The following is a 22,650-nucleotide window of genomic DNA, read 5'->3' on the forward strand; positions in this document are numbered from 1 at the left end:
GAAGCCTGCCGGACGCATTTAGAGCCGAGAGCGAGTCGGCCATCGTCGGAGGATCGGGACTCTGTCGACACCATCCATGAAACCTGTGTGTGTGTGTCACAAGGACTCCTCAAGCTCCATGATGTGTTGCTAGGCAACAGAGCCAGGCACAGGATGGGTAAAAGAGGCAGCTGAAGGGGGAGGGAGGGATAAATGGGTTAAAAGACAACAATAGAAGGTGAAGATCTATTTCTCACAAGTACCAGCATGACTAAAACGTGTACTGGTGGACGTCGATGAGCTGCGAGAGGCAGCGTTGGTTTGGGGGGGGGGGGGGGACGTCTCAAGACGGGCAGACGGAGGAAGAGAGGGATGGGGAAGAAGAGTGGGAGGTGTTGGATATCTCTCTCTTAAACACACACTAACTGCCGTTACGTAACCGTCTGAAGTGTATTAATATAGCTTGGTGCTCTGCTCTCCATTAGCGAGCGTCCACTCCAGTTTCCTGCTCCTCACATCCGCAGAAACACAATCCACCTGCAAATGTGACTCGCAGAGAGGCATTTAAAACGTGGCGGTGACTTAAAATTTGCTCACAGTACAGTAACAAATTAAATTGTAGTATAACTGCCACAGTTATACTACAAAACAATGCTTCAGATGGTGTCTGTATATTTACCTAATTCCTGAATCCTTACAGTCCTGTGTGTATTAGTATAGAAACAACACACTGGGGGAGAAAAAAAAACAACATCCTGACATTGAACTGCACAAACATCTGTAATTTGCTGCATGAGGGGGTTTACTTTATGAGCTGGTTACTGTGACACAGCTGTCACTCACGGGCAACGTCTATCTGACCAAAATATCATCCACAGACATCTTCAGATTTCATACCAAGTTTGGTCACGGTGAAGTGTTACCGAAGAAGAGGAGGCACATTTTAGCAGCGAGGTGCTTCGCATCAGCAAACAAGAACTTCTAAAAAAAAAAAAAAAAAACGATAATTAAAAAAGATTGACATATTCGATTGCATTTTAGCAACTTCACACAGTTCGCAGCGTCAACAAAGAAAGATGGAAGAAATCAGAACTCAAGGGTTTTGCCGATTATACCTATTATATTTTTGTGTTTTTATGTTTTTAGGATGTGGGAGAACATGCAATTTCCACATAGAAAGAATAGCTCGCTTGAAGTATCAAACGTTTAGAAACGGTTTCCTGAATTTATGAGAAAATACCCCCCCCCCCCCCCAATATATTTTTGAGCATTAAAATCAAATGCAGAACATTTCCCACCGCATCTTAACATACCAGTCGTGTTACAATCTGCATTAAGGCGCTCGGCGTGTCATGAAAAGGCCAACGCAGGCGCCGCGTGTGTCCCCGGGGCCCGGCAGCGACCTTCCAGAGAAACTAAGTGATAGTGACACCCGAGAGTCCAGCAGGGAGCTGGAACCCCGGGGAGGCTGGTGTGTGCTGGTGTGTGTGTGTGTGTGTGTGTGTGACAGAGAGAGAGAGAGAGAGAGCGAGAGTGTCAACTATGGCTTCCTGACACTCCCGGACAAAACCTGTCGTTGGTGTAATCCTCTGATGAAAAACACACACAAAGGAGGACACGCCTCTCCTCTGACAGACACACACCGGAGACGGTAACACACACCGCCGACCCCCGAGGTCACAGGCTGGGGGAAATACCACACACAGGTTCACCCAAAAAACATTCAATCTATCCAGTCCAGGAAACAAAACAAACAAAAAAAAAACCCCATAAACAACCACTTCTTTTTAAGTCACTTTTATTGTCTGGGTCCTCACTAGTATTGTACTTTCAGTCATTCATTTACAGCACCAAGGACTGATCAGTTCATCCTCTTTAGACAGCATCTCAGTAACATCGCGCTCCAGAAAATAGAATTATAATTTACTCTCTAACATAACATGATACACTAGGAACAATCAAATATACAACAGTAAATCTTTGTATTTATAATCAAAATTAGAAGAAAAAAAACAACAACATAAAAAACAAGAATCATGTGGCAGGAAACAGATAATCACCGAAGGAGGATTCAAATGCAACAGAAATCCTGTTTTTTTTTTTGGGGGGGGGGGGGGGGGGGGGAAGCCGACTGCTTCCTCAGAGATTCACCCGTGAAGTTATTAAACGCTCGCGAAATGTCACACGATCGGCTGTTCTTAAAGTGACGCGGATTTATCAGCTCAGACTTCCAAACGATCAGAGAAGGAAAGACCCTAAAGACTGACAGTGAACCGACTTCAGGCTGTTGGGAAATGGGAATTTCCCACCTGGTAGCGCTCCGGGCTCACTTCATAAGTGATACTTTCCCCACTAATCCTTCCTCCCGTTGAGCTGAAAAACTCCACCACACACACCCCAAAAAAAAGAAGAAGAAGAAAACAAAAAAAGGCTCTATGTGCATGAATGCATCCAGAGTTTTGGCATTTATACTGGACTGATTGTTCGGTGACCTGCTGATCATTTCTGAACCAGCGTTCATCCTCTGCATGTGAACAGCATCGTGTGTGTGTGTGTGTGTGTGTGTGTGTGTGTGTGTGTGTGTGTGTGTGTGTGTGTGTATTTTTGGACTCAGTAACATGTAAACAGAATCTTCGGCTTGTGACTCAAAACTAAATCTTATTTTCGCACGGTTTTAAACGAGGGTGACACAAGAAGTGCACACGAACACGCGTTGGCGACACACACACGTAGATGTGGGAGCACATGCACGGACGCAGGCGCGCAAATGGAAGGCGCGGAGGGAAGCTTTTCGTTTCTGTTCGTTTGTACAGTTCATGTTGTGTGTGTGTGTGTGTGTGTGTGTGTGTGTGTGTGTGTGTGTGTGTGTGTGTGTGTGTGTGTCTCATAGTGCTCGGGGGATGATGGTGAAGGGCAGGATGGGGCTGCTGGCCTCCAGCTCCAAGGCGGTGAGGAAACACTCGGTGGCGGCGGCGGCGTTTCCCTGAGCCTGCAACACCTCCCCCAGGCTGTTCCACACGTCGTGAGCCGTGCTGAGGGAGGAGACGCACAAGAAAACGACGTATGAGAGCAGAGTGGAGCGAAGGAAAGAGGTGGAGATCGGTGGTGGTGGGGGGGGGGGAGAGAAGACGCGTACCTGTTCACCTGCACGGCGTCTCTGAGGACCTTCTCTGACAGGCTGTAGCGCTGCAGCTGGTGGAGGATCAGACCCTGCGGAGGCCGACGGGAGACGTTTCATTCAACGACTCAAATTACACAGAAACTGTAAAAACACACCACATGGGACCTTTGTCTTATAGCAGGGGTGTCAAACATGCGGCCCGGGGTACCAGAAGCGGCCCGCCAGAGGATCTAATCCGGCCCGCCATGTGATTTTATTTTATTTTTAAAGTATAAATATGAAAACTGACAGAGGCTGATCTATAAAACACTAGATTGGCAAAAATGACATTGAAAACTGCCCTTGGTCAGAATTAATTAATGCAATCTGTGGAGGTCACATAACACAACACCTTTCACAATAAAGGTGTCAAATTTATGTGAAATGATACTTTAGACACGTAAACTCAAAGAAAATGTCCAGATGATGACAAATTGTTTTAATCCTGAATAAAAATATGATATCCAGATACAGGTGACTGGGGTTTTTTTTTGCAAATATAATAATATCGGATTAACTTTAATATGTAAATTTCAGAATAGACTGGCAAAGGATCAAAAGAAGGAAAGACTTTGACATTTGTCCATATCTGCAGTTTAATATGTTACGTTTGACTTGTTCGGCCCTCCAGAGGTCAGATTAGGGTGGATGTGGCCCCTCAACTAAAAGTAGTTTGACACCCCTGTCTTATAGTTACCGACTGCGAATAATTACCGTCATCCCAATGCTTATGTCACCTTCATTTTTTTTAGACACAGTTTTTAAAGTGCAGAAATGCGACTGCGGCTGCTTGTTACCAACATCTCCAGTCGCAGCTGGAAGTATGAGGGGAAACACCCCCCCCCCCCTTAAAAAAAAACAATCATTTATTTATTCAGTTTCGGGGTGGCAGGGCACAGTAACCCGGCCTCTGGAGGCTTTGGATTTCAGCTGGTTTGTGAAGCGCGGCGTCGCTTTAGAGACGGTAAGAAGTACAAGAGAAGACAAAACAAAAAGAAGAGAGAGAGACGCCGTCTCCTCTCTTCCAGAAAGGCTGGTCCCACAGGGTGACGGCAAATTGCATTTGAAAAAAAAAAAAAAAAGAAGGCCCAAGTACATGGGAAGTGCAGATGCTGCGGGCGCAGCCAAACACAAGGCATGTGACCGTGGGCGCTTACCAGTCTCTGCATGGTCTTGACGTGGGTGGGGTTGATGGACAGCGCCTCCTCGTACCAGCGCTTGGCTTCGTCCACGTTGCCCCTCAGCTCGGCGATCTGCCCCCTCATGTACAGCACGTTGTGCGAGGTGGGGAAGAGGTTGGCGGCCTCCTGCGTGCACGCCGTGGCCTCGGCCGGCTTCGACATGCCGATGTACACCTCGGCTGAGAGACAGACAGACAGACAGACAGACAGACAGACAGACAGACAGACAGACAGACAGACAGACAGAGAGAGAGAGAGAGAGAGAGAGAGAGAGAGAGAGAGAGAGAGAGAGAGAGAGAGAGAGAGAGAGAGAGAGAGAGAGAGAGAGAGAGAGAGAGAGAGACGGAGAAATGAAAAAAAAAAAAATCAAAGTGCTGCGGAAGGAGAAGCCTTTTTTTCTGCGTCAAGGTCGTCTGGTGCTTCTGTCGTGCCGCGGCGATGGGAGACGGAGCGACGCGAGCGGGAGGACGACGCAGACGGAGGAAATGAGTTTAAACTTCGTCTGTCCATCCCCTGATTGGTTGATTCCATTAGCTCTGTCGCCGAGCTGGAAATGGCCACCTCTGAGAGGAAGCAGCAGGACACATCCACGCAAACTCTCTCTGTTTCTGCGTGTGTGTGTGTGTGTGTGTGTGTGTTTCCCATCTGTTTGTGTTTGGATTGTCTGCTGCTGCTGCTGAAATAAGAAGCGGGGCTCCAGGGCGCTGCCGGGGGAAATCGAATATCGAATAAATATCTAATCAAAGCGTTCTTTAACGTGGCGCTGCAAGCTGATCCCAGCGAAATCAGGATGAGCTCACGTCTGTTTGTTTAGTGGAGTCTCTGCCCACAGGATGATGATGATGATGATGATGATGTGGTTAAAACAGAGCCACCGTCTGCAGGCCTGAGTCCGGCTGCTGGGGGAACAGGTCTGTGTATTACCAAGAATAAGGACGTACTGTACATATGGCAGTACATCAGTTTCTATTCAAGCATATCAGATGTGTCTTTCTTGGGCCGCTCTTAAACCAAAACTATAATAACCTCCACTCAAGAGACGGGGCTGCTGGGTGTCGTAATCCATTATGAGCAAGTTCTGACTGGAAGGAAGTCGGTGAATCAGGAAGTCGAGTCGCACGGCGCTCACAGCTCGCCGACATGCATCAAACAACCAATAATGCAGAGAAATCCAGCTTTCAATCGAAAATGTATGGAAACAAGGCACTGCCAGTGTGATTTGTTCTCCTACATGCCAACTGGATTTGTTTGGCAGCGCCAAATTTTCATCCTGACCCAGATTAAATAAATAAACCGCAGGTATTTCATTCATCATATTACATTACTGGTGATTTGAGTTTTGGGATTAACGTCTGTGACCTTCTATTTGAGCTGCACAAGCATGCAGTCTGATGATCTGATGACTTTTTATTTAGTATTCAAACCCTTTCAAGTAGGTTTCATTCGATTCTATCGGTGTAAATAAAAACAAAACCTGATTTGAATGTCACCTTCCACGTGTGAAAAACGCGTTTAAAACCGACCTGCGTGCAGCCAGATCTGCGCCAGGGTCATCCAGGGGTGCAGGGGCCCGTGCTTGGGGGCGCTGCTCTGCAGGGAGGAGGCCACCTCGGACAGAGCCTGCTCCACACGGCTGGCCGCGATGGAGGTGGCGTGCACCGAACCTGCAGGGCGGAGAGGCGAGGAGAGAGTCAGAGAGTCAGCCACGCTTTGCCGCGCGAGGGGCTGCGGGGGAGATTTAACCACTACAGCGGTGTTGTTAGTCAGCCATGTGCCACTACGCAGGAGTTTCAACTCAACCAAAGACCTCACGGCGTCGGAGAGAAACCGGGAGCCTCTCAAGTCTCGTCTGCGGTCTTTGGTTGGAGCGAAAAGCCAACACCCCCCCCCCCAGACTTGAAGCCCACACGGCTTCCTGCTTTAAGCACAGAAGGCTTTCATGAGGCCACACCATTCCACACACACACACTCTGCAGCACACTGTTGCAGCCCCGGTTAACCACCTCTCATGCACGAACCGCGTCACTGTGCTCGTTAGTTGCTACCTGAAGTTTCCTCGCTCTTTGTGGAAGTGACATCAGATCGTGACAGGACGACGGCCGCAGACGCGTGAAAGCAGAACCTGATGTGATCAAAGAACGTTCACAGCCACCTCGGACGTCTTGTGGCGTTTAAAGACATTTGTTTTGGGGGGGTTTTTTCGGCAGGAGGCGTTTGAGGGGCGGATGTGGCGACGTTAGCGACTATCTTCTTCCTCGCGGCGGTAATGAGTTCAGAGGGTTCGGGCCGTTGGTGGAACATATGAATGAAGCATGAGTGCAATATCTGCAAGTGGTTTGACCTTTTCAGGGAAAAGACTTTTTTTGGAAAAAAGACCGAAAGAATAGAAAATCCAACTCAGTATATGTTGTGGTACCGGTGAGAGAAGCCTAATGGTGTTAGAAAGTTCACATATGTTCTCATAGTGTGTGTTTTAAGACGCAGGAACACCGAAGAATGAGTTCACAACAAAAAGCTGATAAGTGAAGCTGTCGATGGCAAGATTGTGGGCGATAATCTCAACAAAACAAAACTGGAGTTATTAAGGCCTGAAAAAGAGTTTCTCGGGCGTCGTGTTGACGGGAGGATTTTTCTCTTAAGAAATCTTGAAGATCGATCTAAACCTGCAAATCAATCTGATCACTTTTGACAAAAGCCACGTATGAAATATCTGAACATCTCATCCACCCTGTTCTATTTTGAATATAAAATGACTGGAGAGCTCAGCTGAAGAAAGAAAGGAAAAAAAAAAAACCCCACTCTCTGTTCTCTTCTCTTGTTATTCTGCTCTCCCCTGGTGGCTCCTGCTTCTCCTCTTTGACATGAACTGCGTTCGTGGGAGAGAAAGCACCCATGCGTAAAAGATGACCGAGACGGGATAAAAGGCGAGGATTTGACTATTAAAGCTTAGGGTGTGGGTGTGTGTGTGTGTGTGTGTGTGTGTGTGTGTGTGTGTGTGTGTGTGTGTGTGTGTGTGTGTGTGTGTGTGTGTGTGTGTGTGTGTGTGTGTGTGTGTGTGTGTGTGTGTGTGTGAGCGATAGAGAGGAGGAGTGCTCTGCAGATAAGTGGACCGGGGGGAAATGACAAAAGGATGTCTCTTTCTCTCGCACAACAAAAACGCATTTGAAGTTGCGGATCCCGTTTTTGAAGGGCCGCTCTGTGACGAGTTATTCATTAGACGGCAGCAGCAACGGCGGCGGCGCCGCATTATTTAAAAGCGGGACGCGTTAAATATCTGCCTAACTTGACCTCAGAGTGACGAACGTAGAAATCTCCTCTCTCGCGGAATGAAAGCGTCCGGGATAATTGGAAGCGTCTCATTAATCTCTCCCGTTTAGCTCCGTGTTTTGCTCTCCTCCATCCGCCCCTTCTACTTTTTTTCCCCCTCGCCGTGAGTCACGCCGCCTCGAGAGTGACAGAAAACGCCGCCTGTCAGTCAGTCGTTAGTTGCGCAGCTGGTGAAAGAGGGGCCCCGAAGTGGCGCCGCGTGTGCCTCCCGTGTGCATTTTCTTTCATTTGTGCCATTTTGTGACTGCGATACACGTTTCAATCAGCGGTGCCAGCTGCAGGATGACAAAGCAGTTTTGCCGCGAGTAAAAAAAAAAAAAAAAAAAATATCCGAGCAGATCACTGATGAAGCTCTGGCAGTGGCTTGTGCCTAATGAAGAGATCACACAGCAACATGTGGACTGCAGCTGCTCGCTGAATTAAAAGAATACAGTGACGCACAGGAGCAGAACAAGGATGACTATTCTCTGGCCACACCGAATGTGACAAGTCTTATTCACTTCGTCGTTGATTAAAAACTAAAACACGTGAACAAAAAGTTGCAGAATTTTGCCCCCCTCCAAAGTTTTGAGGAGGAAAATTCTCTCACGGGTATGAAAGGCAGTGAAGAAGCTGGTTTCACGATGGCCCCCCCACTTAAAACACAATGCACTCGACAAAATACCACAGAGTGCGATTAAAAGTACACCGCAGGGCTTTTAAGGGCTTGAATTCTGAGAGAATGAAAAAAAATTCTCTAAACCGGATGAATCGTTTGCTGGTCGACTGGTGAGACACTAAGAGGTACCGTGCTTAAGTATCCTACATATGACTCACTGGAATGGATGTCCACATTACATACATTTCGAGAGTTTACACCTACGTTGTTGCACTTGAAATAGTGTTATTTGATAACAGGGAAGCATCTGCCTTCAGCTGATCTTTAGACACTTTTTTCAGGAACTGACAGCAGAGGATGATGATGTGTGGGACAGGTGAGTCGTCACAAAGTTTGTTTTGCGGAAGCCGTGGTGAGCTCCGGCTGTCGCTTTCACTACCGCTTGTTCCTCTTTAACGCACTGCAGTAAAATGGCACAACGTGCATTTGCTGTGAGAAGGATTCTCATTTACTTTTGATTGCATATTCCTAAAGTTCAATGTCGTTTTTGGTCCGTTCTCTTTTGTCCATCCCTGATTTAGATGTCCTCAGCCCAGCTCCTTGGTTTTACTTCCTATTTCAAAACATCCCAATGTATTTTCTTTGCGCTTTTCTCTGCGCGCAGTCGCACTCGCAGCACAGTTAGCGTCTGTCAAGAATTACAGATGCAGTTCACAGAAAGCTGCTACTTATCCTGTTTGCTGACGAATTGTCGCTTTGTGTTTGCTTTACGTAGGAGGCTCAAAACTTCCAACCTCACAATGTCCTTGTCTTGTTCCAGTCTCAGCAAAACATTACTTCCTGAATGCATTTTTTCTGTTGTTTCACTGCGATAACTGTCAAGGGAATATGTCACAGCAGTGGCGGCTTCCTCCTGGTCACTGTATTCCTTTAACTCACAGGACAAGACAATGGAGAAAACGACTCTGGTGGAAACCGGCTGCAGACGTCACGTGACAGCACGAGATATATGTACAAACTGTCCTTGTGCACATATATCGGAAAGTCATTGGAGGGGAAGAGGGTGGGCAGGTTCAAGGATGGGTGGTTATGGGAAGGGCGGATGGAGGTTAGATGGCTACTTACAAACAGAAAACATGGAGGAAAAACCAAGAGTGTTAGCGTCCTGAAGGCCGCCTTGGGAAAAAAAAAAAAAAAAAACAGAAGGATGGGGGGGGGGGGGGGGGGTTGGGGGAGAAAAACAGAAAGACGACTGTTAATATGTAAAAGAGGAGAAGACAGAGAAGAAATACCCCAAAAACAATATGGCAGAAAAAGAGAATTTCCACAAGTAGAGGAGGACGAGGAGGACGAGGAGGCTCCCCGTCTTCACGGTGTCCTTTCAGACCACAAGCTGCTTCCTTTTAGGTGTTTTTTTACTGCTCAGGTCTGTTTAAATACATTTCCACGAAGTCGTCTTTTACACGTCGTTGTTCTCGGTAAAATTATACCAGTTGTCACTTCCCACTACAGATATTAGTACATGGTATTGCTCACCGATGACGTGGAGCTCAATACATGGTACATGGTAGTATGTGTTCACGATTAGGATGTGTCCCAAAAAATTATATATATATATATATATATATATATATATATATATATATATATATATATAAAATGCAGTTTATCATTTCACATAATTTATCTGAAACTGTGAAATATCTGCCAAAGCAATGAACTTTCCAATTATGTCTATTCACATTGTTTGAATGTGACCTATTGATGCGATGTGTAAGATTTCTTTCATATTGAAGAAGGACACAGAAAGTACCTGCTGAGCATTTATGCAGCAACCTTGGTCTTCTTCATGTCAGCCAATAAAAGTGTAAAAAAAATAAATAAAAAAATCGCCCTAAGTTGGTTTCAGAAATGAGGTCAGTGTTTTAATTGTTTTTTTTTAAAGTAGACTTAGGAATCTTTTTTTTCTTAAAATTGTATGGTATTTTCCGATTTCCAGGTGGAAATAGTTACTTTACCTTACTTAAATGCACAATAAAATCTGTGAGCATGAACGCTAGACCTGTACTCGGCTCTCAGGTTTTACTTTCTTACAAAGACAGCCGACTGCTGTGGGGTTAACCGCGGAAACGAGACCTGACAGTTGACGGGTGGGTGAGTGTTTCTGATTCAGTTGTCGCCGCAGCAAACCGGGCCACGGCAGGTAAAGTGCTCCAACTTCAGGGCCTGTGGTTAGAAGCAGCCACAAGTTATTATTGCTACGAAAGGTTACAGTCGGTTTGTTTGAGCTCAGTTTGGCAACAAATCACCAGAGCAGCACTAATCATGCAAATTATTAACCACTGAGCAAATCGGACAAGAACCCGCCGGCAGCGCTCTCTCTCTCTCTCTCTCTCTCTCGGCAAAACTCTCCACACCATGCTACGGGCCGGGCGGACGTGGAGGCAGATTACAGTTGGAGGAGAGCTGGCGGAGAGCCACGTAGTTGGAAAAGGACTGAGTCCTGGTCTTGATGGGTGGAGGAGGCGGAGGAGGAGCGGGGAGGGGGGAGACGGGAGGGGAAGTCGGGAGTGAGGGCGGGTGTCTGGGGGGAGGGGGAGGCTGGAGGACGAGGACCGGGGAGGACGGAGACGACAGAGGGGAGGAGAGGGAGGAGAGGGTGGAGAGGGTGGAGAGGGTGGAGAGGGTGGAGAAGGTGGAGAGGGTGGATGGCGAGATGGGGGAGACTGGCTCGGAACCAGAGTGGGAGGAGGAGGAACCTGAGACTACAACAGAGGGAATAAAAAAAAAAAGAAGAGAGATGAGTGAAATCAAATCGAGGGAAAAGAGAAAGGAAGCGAGCGCAGGCTACTGGTCCTGAATCTGCGCACGCGTCACAGAGAATCAACGACGTCGTTTTGTGTTTTCACAGTGCGAGGGGAGAACAGAGCAATACAGTCAGAGGGGAAGAAGCAGCCATGTTTCTCTGTCCCACGGCCTCCTCGCCATCAAACCCTTTAAAAAAAGATGATTTCCCAGAGGAGGGAGCATAAAAGACGCCGGTGGGGGGGGGGGGAGGATAGCGTTGAGTGTGCGTGCCTACCGGTCTCAGGGTCACTGAAGTCAGGCAAAGTCATGGCGTTGAGTTGTCGTCGATCCGCTATGGCTCTGTCCAGCAGACTGCTGCCACGCCCCGAATCACTGACGCAAACACACGGTCGGAAAAAACACAGTCCGGTTTTTTTGTTTTCATTGACCTTCAAAACCTTGGAGAGGGTTGGGGTGCGACCTCTGCCTGAGTAAATACACATTTATGGATCATGGTTTTACTGCTTCAGCAGGTAAATTCCCGTTTTCAGGACTACATTCACAGTCGCCTCACGTAATAATGCAATGTTAAGACAACATCTTTTTTTTTTCCCCCTCACGCACTTAATATTAATACTTGAATTATGAGACGACTGTGTGAACAAAATGTTTCCAGCTGGTGTGTGTGTGTGCGTGTGGCCGTGAGTAGAATTTGCTTAAGCTTTCTCTTGTGTGTATATATATATAAGGACGCGTGTGTACCTGGGGTTGGTCAGGTTGTAGAAGCTCTTCCAGATCTGCAGCATGTGTTTACAGGTGAGCAAAGCTTCCTCCGGTCCTCTGCACATCGCCTCCAGCTTTACCTTTGTGTACAGCAGACTGCAGCACCCAACCAAGGCACAGAGAAGGGAATGAACACGAGTTGTTTTCCTGAGGAAATTCTTTTTTTACCTTTCTTTTTTTTTTCGAGGCTTACTTAAAGTTCTCGGGGTACTCCGACAGGGCCATCTCTATGATGTTGAGAGCGTCGTGGTAGTGTTTCTGTGCCGACAGCAGCAGGGCCAGCAGGTGAAGGGAGTGGACGTCGTCTCCTTGAAGCTGCAGCGCCTGTCGAACGTAACCTAGTGCCTCGGGAATCTACACACACGTACACACACACGTACACGCATATTCTACAGGTTTGTCGCAATAATTGGGATGAAGAACACCATATAAAAAAATACAAAAAAAGATTAAACCTCTTTCGCTATGTCCTAAAACCTCTGTGCTTCAAAAAGTGTGTTTGTTACCTGTCTGGACACGGCGAGCTGCAGAGCCAGGTAGAAGGCTGCCAGATGGTCCGTCGGAGACAGACTCTGAGCTCTGTGGGGAGGGAGGAATATAAAGTGTGTTGAAATGTGCAGGATAAAAGACGAAATGAGATTTTACATGAAACTTTGAAAGATCGCCGTGGGGCAAATTATTGTCGAGGCAGCAGCAAATGGGAGGAAGTGGCAGCAAACACACACACACACACACACACACACAGATCACACCACAAGATGTTAAAACCTTCCGACGTGTGCAACGCATCGCTTTGAGAAGGTAAAAGATTTACATAGGGTCCAGTCGACTGCCTGCTGAGGGATTATTTAAACCAGTATGATGCTCATGCCTGTTGAGGTTAACAGCTCTGAATAAACGAGTTTGTTTGTAGATACGGGATTACTCAAATGTAGGGGGGGGGGGAACTTCTGCACAGCATTCATGACAGCACTTCAAACAAATCAATATAATATCCGGGCAGGGCATCAACAGGAAACCACTCCTGGAGTGTTGCACTATAAACAAAAAAATCAGTTTGTACCGTTTCAGAGTGAAGCACTGACCTCTGGAATGCTCCCAGAGCTTTCCTCTGGTACTCCTCCTGCATGCTTCGTAATGATGCTGAGAGTTTCAAAGACAAAAAATGAAACACGGTCTGATGAACATTTGAACAGGAAGAGGGTCAAATGGGTTTACAAGGTCATCTCAAAGAGGTCTGGTATTCTCCGGTCCTCTTTGGGACAAAGTGCCTCGGGGGCTGTTCTGTGTTGTGTTTCACGTTCTTTCCATATGTAAGGGTTTTTTGTTCTTGTTTTTTTTTTTTAACCCCGGGTACTCTAGTTTACTTCAATAAGAAAATACAAGCGTGTACCGATGTCGTTCTTACCATCTGTAGCTTTGAGGCTGTAAACCAAACCTATGGCCAAGTAGCCTTTGGCCCTGAATTCAGCCGCTTTCTCTCCCATCTCGATCACCGTCTTAGCAAAGCACTCCCCTTCGTCCAGCTGCAAAGTGGCCGACACAGGGAGGCGAGGATGATCGGCAGGACAAGACAGTGTGAGGTGAGATACTGATGATGCTCATCCTGGCGGCCTGCTGGAGGCTCCGCCTGCCGCGAGGTTCTCACCCAGTGCAGAGGTCCGATGCACAGCTTGACGGCCAGCAGCGGGATGGTGGGGTCGTCGGGCTTCAGGCGAATGCACTCCTTCAGGACTTTGACAGCTCGGGCCGATTTTCCGGCCGCCATGAGAGACAAGGCGAGCTGGTACCACAAATGGAACTCCTCAAAGGCAAACTTCATCGCTCTCTCCAAACACTGAAGGCGTCACAGACAGGAAACATTCAGCACTTAGTATAGTAAAAAAAACAAGAACAACAAAAAACTGGAATGTCAAGTGGTTGCACTGTTTGAAATGAGAGTCCATCTGATCCAATCACTGTGACCACAAAGCCCACAGAGGGATTATTCACCTCCGACAGCATCTCATACTGCCCCCTCCTGCCCAGAGCTATAGTCAGCAGGTCGTACACCACAGAGGCGGACTGGAGGCTGATGATCCGATCGTTGTTGTGCTCGGGGATTCTGCTCAGGACGGCGTCACGATTTGCCTGAAACACACGGATAAGCGCACGCGCAAGCCATGACGCCGCGTCGGGGTCGACTGAGCGGGGCGCGCGGCACGCTGGAGGCGTTTGCGTCTTACCATGGACTCGCTGATAAGCAGCAGCAGCAGAGCCTCCTCGGTGTTCTCCTGAGGGCAAAACAGGCTGAGAGCAGAGGAGACGGTGTCAGGGAGACGGCGGAGGTGGGGGAAAAAAAAGTACGCTGGCAAAACACGCTTGCTTTCAGAGCACTACGTTCCCAGTTTGGCGTCGACGGGCACACGACTTACTTCTCTCCCGAGTACACCCGTGGGCGTCGGCTCAGGTTATAATTCTTGCTTTGAGTGTGTCCTTGGCGTGTGGGATCGTCCAGCGGCGACACTGTGGGTGGGTCCTCCAGAGGGGACCAGTAGCTCTGTTCACACATTCCTCTCAGCAGGATCTCAGCAAGCTGTCTAGCTATTGTCTGTATCCATGTATATGTGACACACACACACACACACACAGACATAAACACATTTAGTGAATACATTCCAGCACGAATAGAACAGTAATAACATTACCTCTTCAGATACAAACAGAACAAATGGAGGTCTTTCGATAAGTAATACGAACAGAATCCACCTAATCCAGAGCTCTACTGAAGTATTTTATGTCTCAATGGAAGAAGGCGTAGTTTAGCACTCTTATAACGGTAAATCGAGAGAATGTTTCGATGTCGGCTCAACTTAAGGACTCATGATTTTGTCACATAATAAAAAAAACTACTAAATAAAAAAATCATCCACTGCAATCAGACACGGCAGCCGTCAAAAAATACTGAATACTGTCCAATTACAGACTCTTAAAGTAGTAGAACAGGCGGTGAGTGGGTTTTAAAGAAGTTCTGTTGTAGGGGGCTTGTGGGCTTTCACAACCTGTGTTGCTCCTCTCCGGCTGAAATACACAGTTATTTTTAGTCGCTGTTTTTCTTGTTTATAAAAACACATAAATTAGCACCGGGGCGCCTTTCAGAACATCTGAGAACATCACAGTGTTCTTCAATAAACCGTGAGTCGTAAGATTCTCTAAAACAAGCTCAAAACATGCTTTCATATACCTTCACGTGTCATCAAATGACATATCAAGCATATACACATGAATGTTTTCCAGCAAAGGAGCCGGAGCATAGAAAATCAAACACAGAAACGCTCACCATGCGCAGGTTCTGGGTGGTCCTGGTCTCAACAGCTCGAAGGATCTCCCGAAAGCGACCAACGCCTTGAGTCAGGTTGCTATGGTGACGCAGATGGAAAAAGAAAGAAAAATACTGGTAAGAAATCTAAAGGTTTGTTTCAGAAATGAGTGTATTAATGTTGATATACGGGAAACCTCTCAATGTGATTTTATGTCTTCAAAACTCGAGGCACTCAAACTCTGACTCTGTTGCCATGGTAACGCTTCCCATCTCCGGTTACAAGTTATACTTTCGTCACCGACTCGGTCAATGTCAACGCTCAACTAGAAGATTCCAGAGGAAATGTTGTATTCCTGCCTCTCTCGCTCGTCTGATCTCAGCGTCTCCTCCATGAGGTACCTCTCACACCCGCTTTGTACGGGACATTGTTTTTGCAGTTTTTTTTTACGATTTATTCGGAAACAGTTAGTCGAATCGCTAACAGAAGCCACAGTAACATATTCCTGAATGTTCCGCACATTGTGATGTGCTTTTTGTGTCCCATGCTCAGAAAAAAACAGCCGAATAATAAGAAAAATAATAATTATATATAATAAAAGGGATGAAGACAAACAAAATTAACAACACACGTACATTAAACTATTATACTGCTTTCACTTGAATTCAATTTAATTTGAAAACTGAATTTAACTGGCTTTCTCTGTAATACATAAGGTGTGCATTACTGGCAGCTTATAACGTCTTCAGTGAAGAAATTACTAAAGATACTTTGCAGCCACTTATTTCCATTATGATCTTTTTCTTAGAGGTGGTTTATTCCAAAACATATTGCTATGAACCTTTTAGACATATTCTCTTCCAAACTTTGTGAAAACTTCCACCGTGGGTCTACTTCTTTGTGCAACAATTGATAATGCAAAATGTTAACAGTTTAACTGAAAACATAGGCATTTTACATTTTTGGTACGTTTGAGAATTTTTTTTTTTTTCCATTGCTAATAATTGCTGTGCTTAAGCTGAAGCTAAATACGATACTATATATATTTATATATACCGCCTTATTAGTATTTTCTTCGTCCAAACTGCACAACAGCCATGGCAAACAAAATGAGGTAATAGTGGGCGAAAACGGCCACAAAGGAAAAACACAAACATTTCATGCAGTTCACCACGGAGCTGCTGCTTCTTCCAGCACAAGCCCTCCGCACCGCATCCAACCCTGATCCCGTCCTTCTGTACTTAAAACAGCAGCGCTATGGGAGCCGCTTTGAGCTCGACAGCGTGTTACTTAACTCAATTCACACTTCTTTTTTTTTTTTTTTTTCTTTCTCCCAATGCTTTTATCCACCTGTCAGCGGCTTTGTAGCACGACAACTGCAAAGTGGGTGGAGAGTGCCCACAAAGGGTTTGCTCGTGATTTTGGTTTGGGAAACCGATGCCCTTTTATGAAACTTGAAAAAAGTTAAGACTTTCCAGATAGCTTGAAACTTTTCCGATCTGTACCCTCAACCGCGTCCTTCCTCTCCCTTACCCGTTCTTGAAGTGGATGACGTGGGCTCTCTGCAGGCCTGTCTCCAGGAAGTAGCCCAGCTCCTGGTCCTGAGCGGTCGGGCCGGGCTTTGGACTGCGGTTCTGAATCCCCGCTGACAGCGCCTACAGAAAACCACCCAAGAAAAGAAACGTCACTGAACGTGACCGGGCGATGCACCCCGGCACTGTAATAGGACGGGTTCATTTTCGTGTCTGATAAATGGGTTCTGCCGCTGAACGGAAAAGAAATTGGGTTAACTAAAAATACTGCACAGTGGTGAGTCAGCCTTCGAAGCAGCTACAGACGGATGGAGTCTCAAAGGACAGACCTGGATGCCCGACCCATTACGGAGAGCTTTATTACGATCTCAGCAGCATTCGTTGGCATGGCTCGGGAGGAGTCGCTGCAAATTAATTCAAAATTCTTCTGAATGACAATCGTTAGATCTCCCACGGGCTCAACGAGTACTTTTGATGATCATATGAATCATCCATTATTGAACTCTGTAATGACAGTTATGACACTTTATACTGGTTTCACTGATAAATGATCACCCGGTGACCAAACCTGTTAATAAAAAAACCAGTTAATCACATATCGACAGCCCAGTCCATTCAATCACGGCGGCATTAAGACAAGCGGCTTTAGCTTGAAATGAGCATACGTTTCTCTCAGCACAGTGTGCTTGTTTTTCTCTGGTTGTTCCACAATTGCTGAGCTGAGATTTTCACACCCGGACTGTGTGTTTTTTGTTGTTGTTGTTTTTCTTTTTTCTTTTTTTTTTTTGGGTAGAAGTGTGAAAAAGAGAAAAAAAAAAGAGTGAGCAGTTCTGTGGATGGAGATGCCTTGTTAATGCCAGAGATCAGAGGAGCAGAGTCCGACTGTTGAGCCTAACCAGAGGTTATTCGAGATCCCGTTGCCTCTTCTGTCATTAACAAAAGGCAGAAGATCTGTGAACCACAAGACGCCGAAGCAGACGGGACGACGGAAGCAGAAAACCACAGCGGGCCCGACACTTCCTGGCAGCTTGCAAGCGGCATGCAGAGGCTACGCCACGCGCAAGCTAACCTAAAACTGGATAAAGGATGACTGGATTGGCTGTGACGAGTCGGGATTTCTGCTGCCACGCTCAAATGCTCGGCCGAGTATCTGGAGTAAACAACATGACAGCATGGCTCCGTCCCACCTCATATCAGTGAGTCAGACTGTTGCTGATGGTGTGAGCGAGTCGACACATGAGCGTAGTTCAAACAACAGCCTACCAGATGAAGCAATTTGTGACGGCTCCTCCCAGAAAGACAATAAACCATGTCAGAGGTCCAATCATCTCAAACTTGAAACGCAAGTTCAATGGAGTCAAATTGATCACATTATGTATTTTGATAGTCTTTATGTACACATTATTTATATGTGATGCACATAATCTTCATTCCTATTCCGATTATGATTGTACAAATGTTTGTTTTTGATGGTTGCTTGATTGGCATGCCTGGAAGTATGGCGTATTTGGTGTGAGTCTCGTGTATTGGCGTGTTTATGCTCATCATTGCATGTCCTTTCTTTTTAAGGCTCTGTTGTGGATGAAGGGCAAATTTCTTCACGCAATCATACAGATGTCTGATTGGACAATGATTATAATGATTTAACGTACGATAGGTTTCTGCGATCTTCTAATTATTCCTGTATCTTTTTTCATTTGAGTCAAGACTATTTGATCGGTCTCCTCCAGCATTTCGCTGCCGCTCGCTTCGCCAGCTCAGTCTGTGCGCACTCTTCAGACCAGCTCTTCAAATAAAGAGGGAAGAGATGTGTTTGCCAGTTGGCGTCACGGGCGGCAGCACATTAGTCAATCTCACAGACTGTCAGTGGAACATTCGACACACACACCCACAAAGATGGCAGAACAGCTGAGAGTCCCGGTGCTAATGAGATATTTGGTGAGCGCTTGTGTGTCACGATGAGTGAGCTGCAGACAAGTACGGCGTTTCTACGCCCACAGGCCTATACACACACACACACACACACACACACACACACACACACACACACACACACACACACACACACACACACACACACACACACACACACACACACACACACGCACACACACACGCACACACACACGCACACGCACACGCACACACACCTTCTCAGCCTCCTGCAGGTAAAGCAAAGCGATGTCTCCGGACTTTTCGTAGCAGGTGATGATGTCCTGCTCTCGATCTGTCGTACTCCTATTAGATGCTGGAGAGCCGGTGTTCCTATTGGACAGGGACGGAGAGGCAGCGGGAACCTTTTCCAGACACAAGCCTGGGGGAAAAGAAGAAATCACGGAGGTGAACGGGGGAGCAAATGAATAGTGACAGGAGCCCGGAGTCACTCCTTCCTGTGGGTTGCTCGTGTTGCTGTTCGACAGCGGGATCACTGTCCTTTCTCAGTGACAAATAAATCTACAAAACAAACACTGAGTGCGATATGTCTGGGTTGATATTCAGAGAGGGGTGCTGTGGTGCGCTGACATGCAGTTACTGGTGTCACATCACCAGAACCTGCACTGCCACCACGTGGACATAAGTGGAACTGCAGGGATTAGTGAGGATTGAATGGCGTACCGGTGAGGTGAGGATAAGGATATTAAAGGATGACCGTTCACACCTTTCGTTGCATAAGCCTCAGCTATCATGGACAGCCTGTACACGGGAGCTCCCATCAGCTGCAGGTCGTCCAGGTTCGCCCGGTTGTAGTGACCTGTTGTGTTCAGAAGGATTTCAGACACGAACTCAAAGCCACTTTACCACAGCCTGTATGTAAATACATGCAGGAGAAGTAAGAAGGCGACCTAAAGCATCGTTGTATTCTCCTTCCACGTAGGAAAGTTTGGCCATCAACACACTGGCTTCCTGGATGTAATCGGCCTTCAGAAGAGAAAATAGAAAATAACATTCTGCAAGTCCACGTGTTTCATGTGATCCCAACAGGTTTGCGCGTCTCGCTCGTTGCTTACTTTGAGGTTTCCTCTGTCCAGGGCAGCCGTCAGATGCTTCCTGACTTCCACCAGTTTAGGTCGAGGGCCTCTGGGACTGGCTCCCTGCTTGATGGGATTCTCCTTCAGGTATGTCTGGAGCTTGCATTCCCCCAACAGCAGCTCGCCCAAGTCATCTACACAAGGAAAACAGAGATGTCAGCACGCCAGACACTTCCTGCATGCAACACTTTATCTGGCTCGACTTATGTACAGCATATACTAGAAATCATTCAGATCTCATGCACATCTACTGTCGTGGTCAGCAGCAATAGCAGGAACCTTCAGCAACAGACTCGTAAGACCAAGAGAAGAGAGAAGAAGAGGTGTCGTAGAGAGCGCCTCTCACTGCAGGGCTGGGCAAAGACACTTCAAATACTTTCAGCAGTCATGAAACAGTGAGATATCTGAAATATGAAGGACAGAAGCTCCACAGGACCAGGTTTGGACACCATAGCAATAAGGTGACTCTAAAAGTAACTTCAATGAAAGATGAAACTAATATGAAAAACCATTGTGAGTCATTAGGCTGGAATTTCAGTGAGTAAAGCTACTTAACAGAGAAACCCTGATTTGTACTCACACACATACCAGCTGGAATTATACACGAGTCTCTTCATTCATGTTTGTGATTTACTCTCAACTTCTCTTGTGAAACCAACGCTGACCACCACAATGTTTCCCATAACATGGAGTGTAATATATGTTGTTTTAGGGCTGGCGAGTGCGTTAAGGTTAGATTTGGGGGTTCATGCTGGGAAGTATTTGGTGGCGGGTGAAAAAGTTAAAATGGCTATGGATCGTATAATGTCTGGAGTGGGCAGCAGAAGAAATATGCGAGTTCAGATAATCTCGGGCTGAAATACCCTGATACCGAGCGTCAGCTTTCTTGCACAACTTTTTATGTTGTCGATAAATCAACTGCAGCACAGCTGAAAGTCCAGATATAGGGTTACAACCATGAAAACTGACTGCAAATACAGTTTTTGAAGCCAGTAAATCTCATTACAACTTTATTGCACGCCATGTTTGCAAGTAAAAATGACCAATTATTAAAGTTACTTACTAAAAAAGTAGTTACTCCTAATAAAGGATAATGAATTAATTGGACGAGTTGAGGGGAAGTCACACCAGTAGGAGGGCATTCCCTATAATCTGGACGTTATTGTTTCTTGAAAGAAATTCTTTCATGAAGTAATGACAATGAAGACAAAGCATCAAGGCGAAATAAACCACAAACACAAAGACAATGCTAACAGAACTGAAGTTAACCTGTATTTAAGACTAATGCCAAATATCATTTAAGTTGCCGTCAGGAGGAGTGGGAGCTCAGGGTTAATGAGTCAATGAGGAGTTTAGTGAAAAAGTAACTATCCAAAGACTACTATCCTCGACAGCCGCTTAATTTTATAACCATCTATATGAAGACGTTGGATTTTCGCTTATAAAATGTGTGGATGACAGGTAAAATCTATAACAGCTATTTAATAATACTCCTTATAGGATGCTGCCATTGTCTAATCTGAATACAGGAATATATCTTCAGGCAGGCCACGTCTAAAATCACTGCCATTTGGCTGAGGGTGCCCATTAATAACCACAACATGCTGCCATGCAGCCAGGAATATGTCAGCCGCAGTATATGAGATATTAATCACACCAGTGGTTCTCATAGTAATGAGATGAAATGCATTAACCAGCACGGGCCTCTGCAGGTTGGAATTGCAGTTTGACAGTTTGTTATGTAGCTTCTTCTGATGGAGACAGACCCTGCCAGGTGGAGATCACACATCCTCAACCCAAAGCATAAGTAGAAATGTGTGCATTTCTGATCATTCTGCTAACGTGGAGTAGATGTAAATATTAAAAGATGCTCAACTTGAGGTTGGTGACCTTCTGAGGAAAATAGAGTTTTTCTAGCGAGCAGCAGCAGCAGCTGTAAATGATGGACAGGAATAGTGAAACGAGCCTGACTTTTTTACGGTAACCGAGTGAGTTGGTGGCGATCAACCGGAGCCCGTCACGAGCTTGTCAGGCGATGACAGATTTGTGAATGGGAGTTCCGGATGTGAAGAGTCACATCAGCGACCACAAGGGCGTGTTTTTAACCTGACCTCTGCGCCTCAACGTCCCCAAACAAACCCCTCCTAAAGTCACGCATCCCTGCGGACATTAAGAGGCCGACTGGCGGGAGGCGGAACACCGGGCCGAGAGGTCTCGGAGCCGGCCGCCGCCGCCAGGAAGTACCGAGGACCGAGGCCACGGTGGAGGCCTCGCGGCTGAATGGAGGAGCCGCGCGGACACGGACTTCCTTACCGTTGGATATGAGCTTGGCGGAGAGCTGCCGCACCAGCTCCGGTATCTTGTCCCACTGGCTCTCGGAGCGGCACCGCTCTATCTCGGTCTCCAGCCGGGAGCCAGACTTCCTCGCTGTCATTTTCGTGTGTGGGCCGAGGCGGACCAAAACACCGCAGGAACTTCTCTCTCTCTCTCTCTCTCTCTCTCTCTCTCTCTCTCTCTCTCTCTCTCTCTCTCTCTCTCTCTCTCTCTCTCTCTCTCTCTCTCTCTCTCTCTCTCTCTCTCTCTCTCTCTCTCTCTCTCTCTCTCACGTACCCTCCCACTTCCGCTCTCTACCTCCGCAATAAAAACAGGACTCCCATAATTACCGTTTAATAACCGTTTTATTATATTGATAAACCTTAGCTACTAGCTACTAGCTATAATTTCTTTTTTCTTTTTCTTTTTACATTTTATTGATTTTGTTTATAAGCAAAACAACGTGAACTGATAAAAAGTCATGAAATAGTTACGTGGATGCCACAAGGCATTCACATGTTGTGATTCAAAATCCTTATTATGTGAATGCCACCAGTGATGCCGGTAACGCGTTAAATTACTTAATTACTTACACATTACTCTGTTGTGACCACTATTTTATGTTATAAGTAATTAGACGCGTTACTATTTCCAAACCAGTA

At 46.4% G+C, this 22,650-nt stretch overlaps 1 protein-coding gene across 2 annotated transcripts; it reads right to left on the bottom strand.

The window, feature by feature from the left end:
* Positions 1–1,776: 1,776 nt before the first annotated feature.
* ttc7b (tetratricopeptide repeat domain 7B) lies at positions 1,777–22,151 on the bottom strand. 2 transcript variants are annotated; one of them, XM_080513506.1, is made up of 22 exons: positions 21,989–22,151; positions 19,655–19,809; positions 19,490–19,565; positions 19,306–19,398; positions 18,797–18,960; positions 16,648–16,769; positions 15,135–15,213; positions 14,230–14,405; positions 14,041–14,104; positions 13,808–13,945; positions 13,464–13,652; positions 13,224–13,341; positions 12,901–12,958; positions 12,322–12,394; positions 12,009–12,169; positions 11,795–11,911; positions 11,328–11,425; positions 10,699–11,010; positions 5,844–5,984; positions 4,297–4,499; positions 3,116–3,189; positions 1,777–3,011 (listed from the first exon to the last, which is right to left on the bottom strand). In XM_080513506.1, the coding sequence occupies exons 1-22, from the start codon at positions 22,107–22,109 to the stop codon at positions 2,864–2,866; spliced, it is 2,880 nt and encodes a 959-aa protein (XP_080369632.1). In that variant the 5' UTR covers positions 22,110–22,151; the 3' UTR covers positions 1,777–2,863. The 2 variants fall into 2 exon arrangements, with proteins under 2 accessions (XP_080369632.1, XP_080369633.1); XM_080513507.1 differs by lacking the exon at positions 10,699–11,010.
* Between the last annotated feature and the right edge of the window lie 499 nt (positions 22,152–22,650).

The sequence above is a fragment of the Blennius ocellaris genome (genome assembly GCF_963422515.1).
Source record: "Blennius ocellaris genome assembly, chromosome: 17".
NCBI lineage: Eukaryota > Metazoa > Chordata > Actinopteri > Blenniiformes > Blenniidae > Blennius > Blennius ocellaris.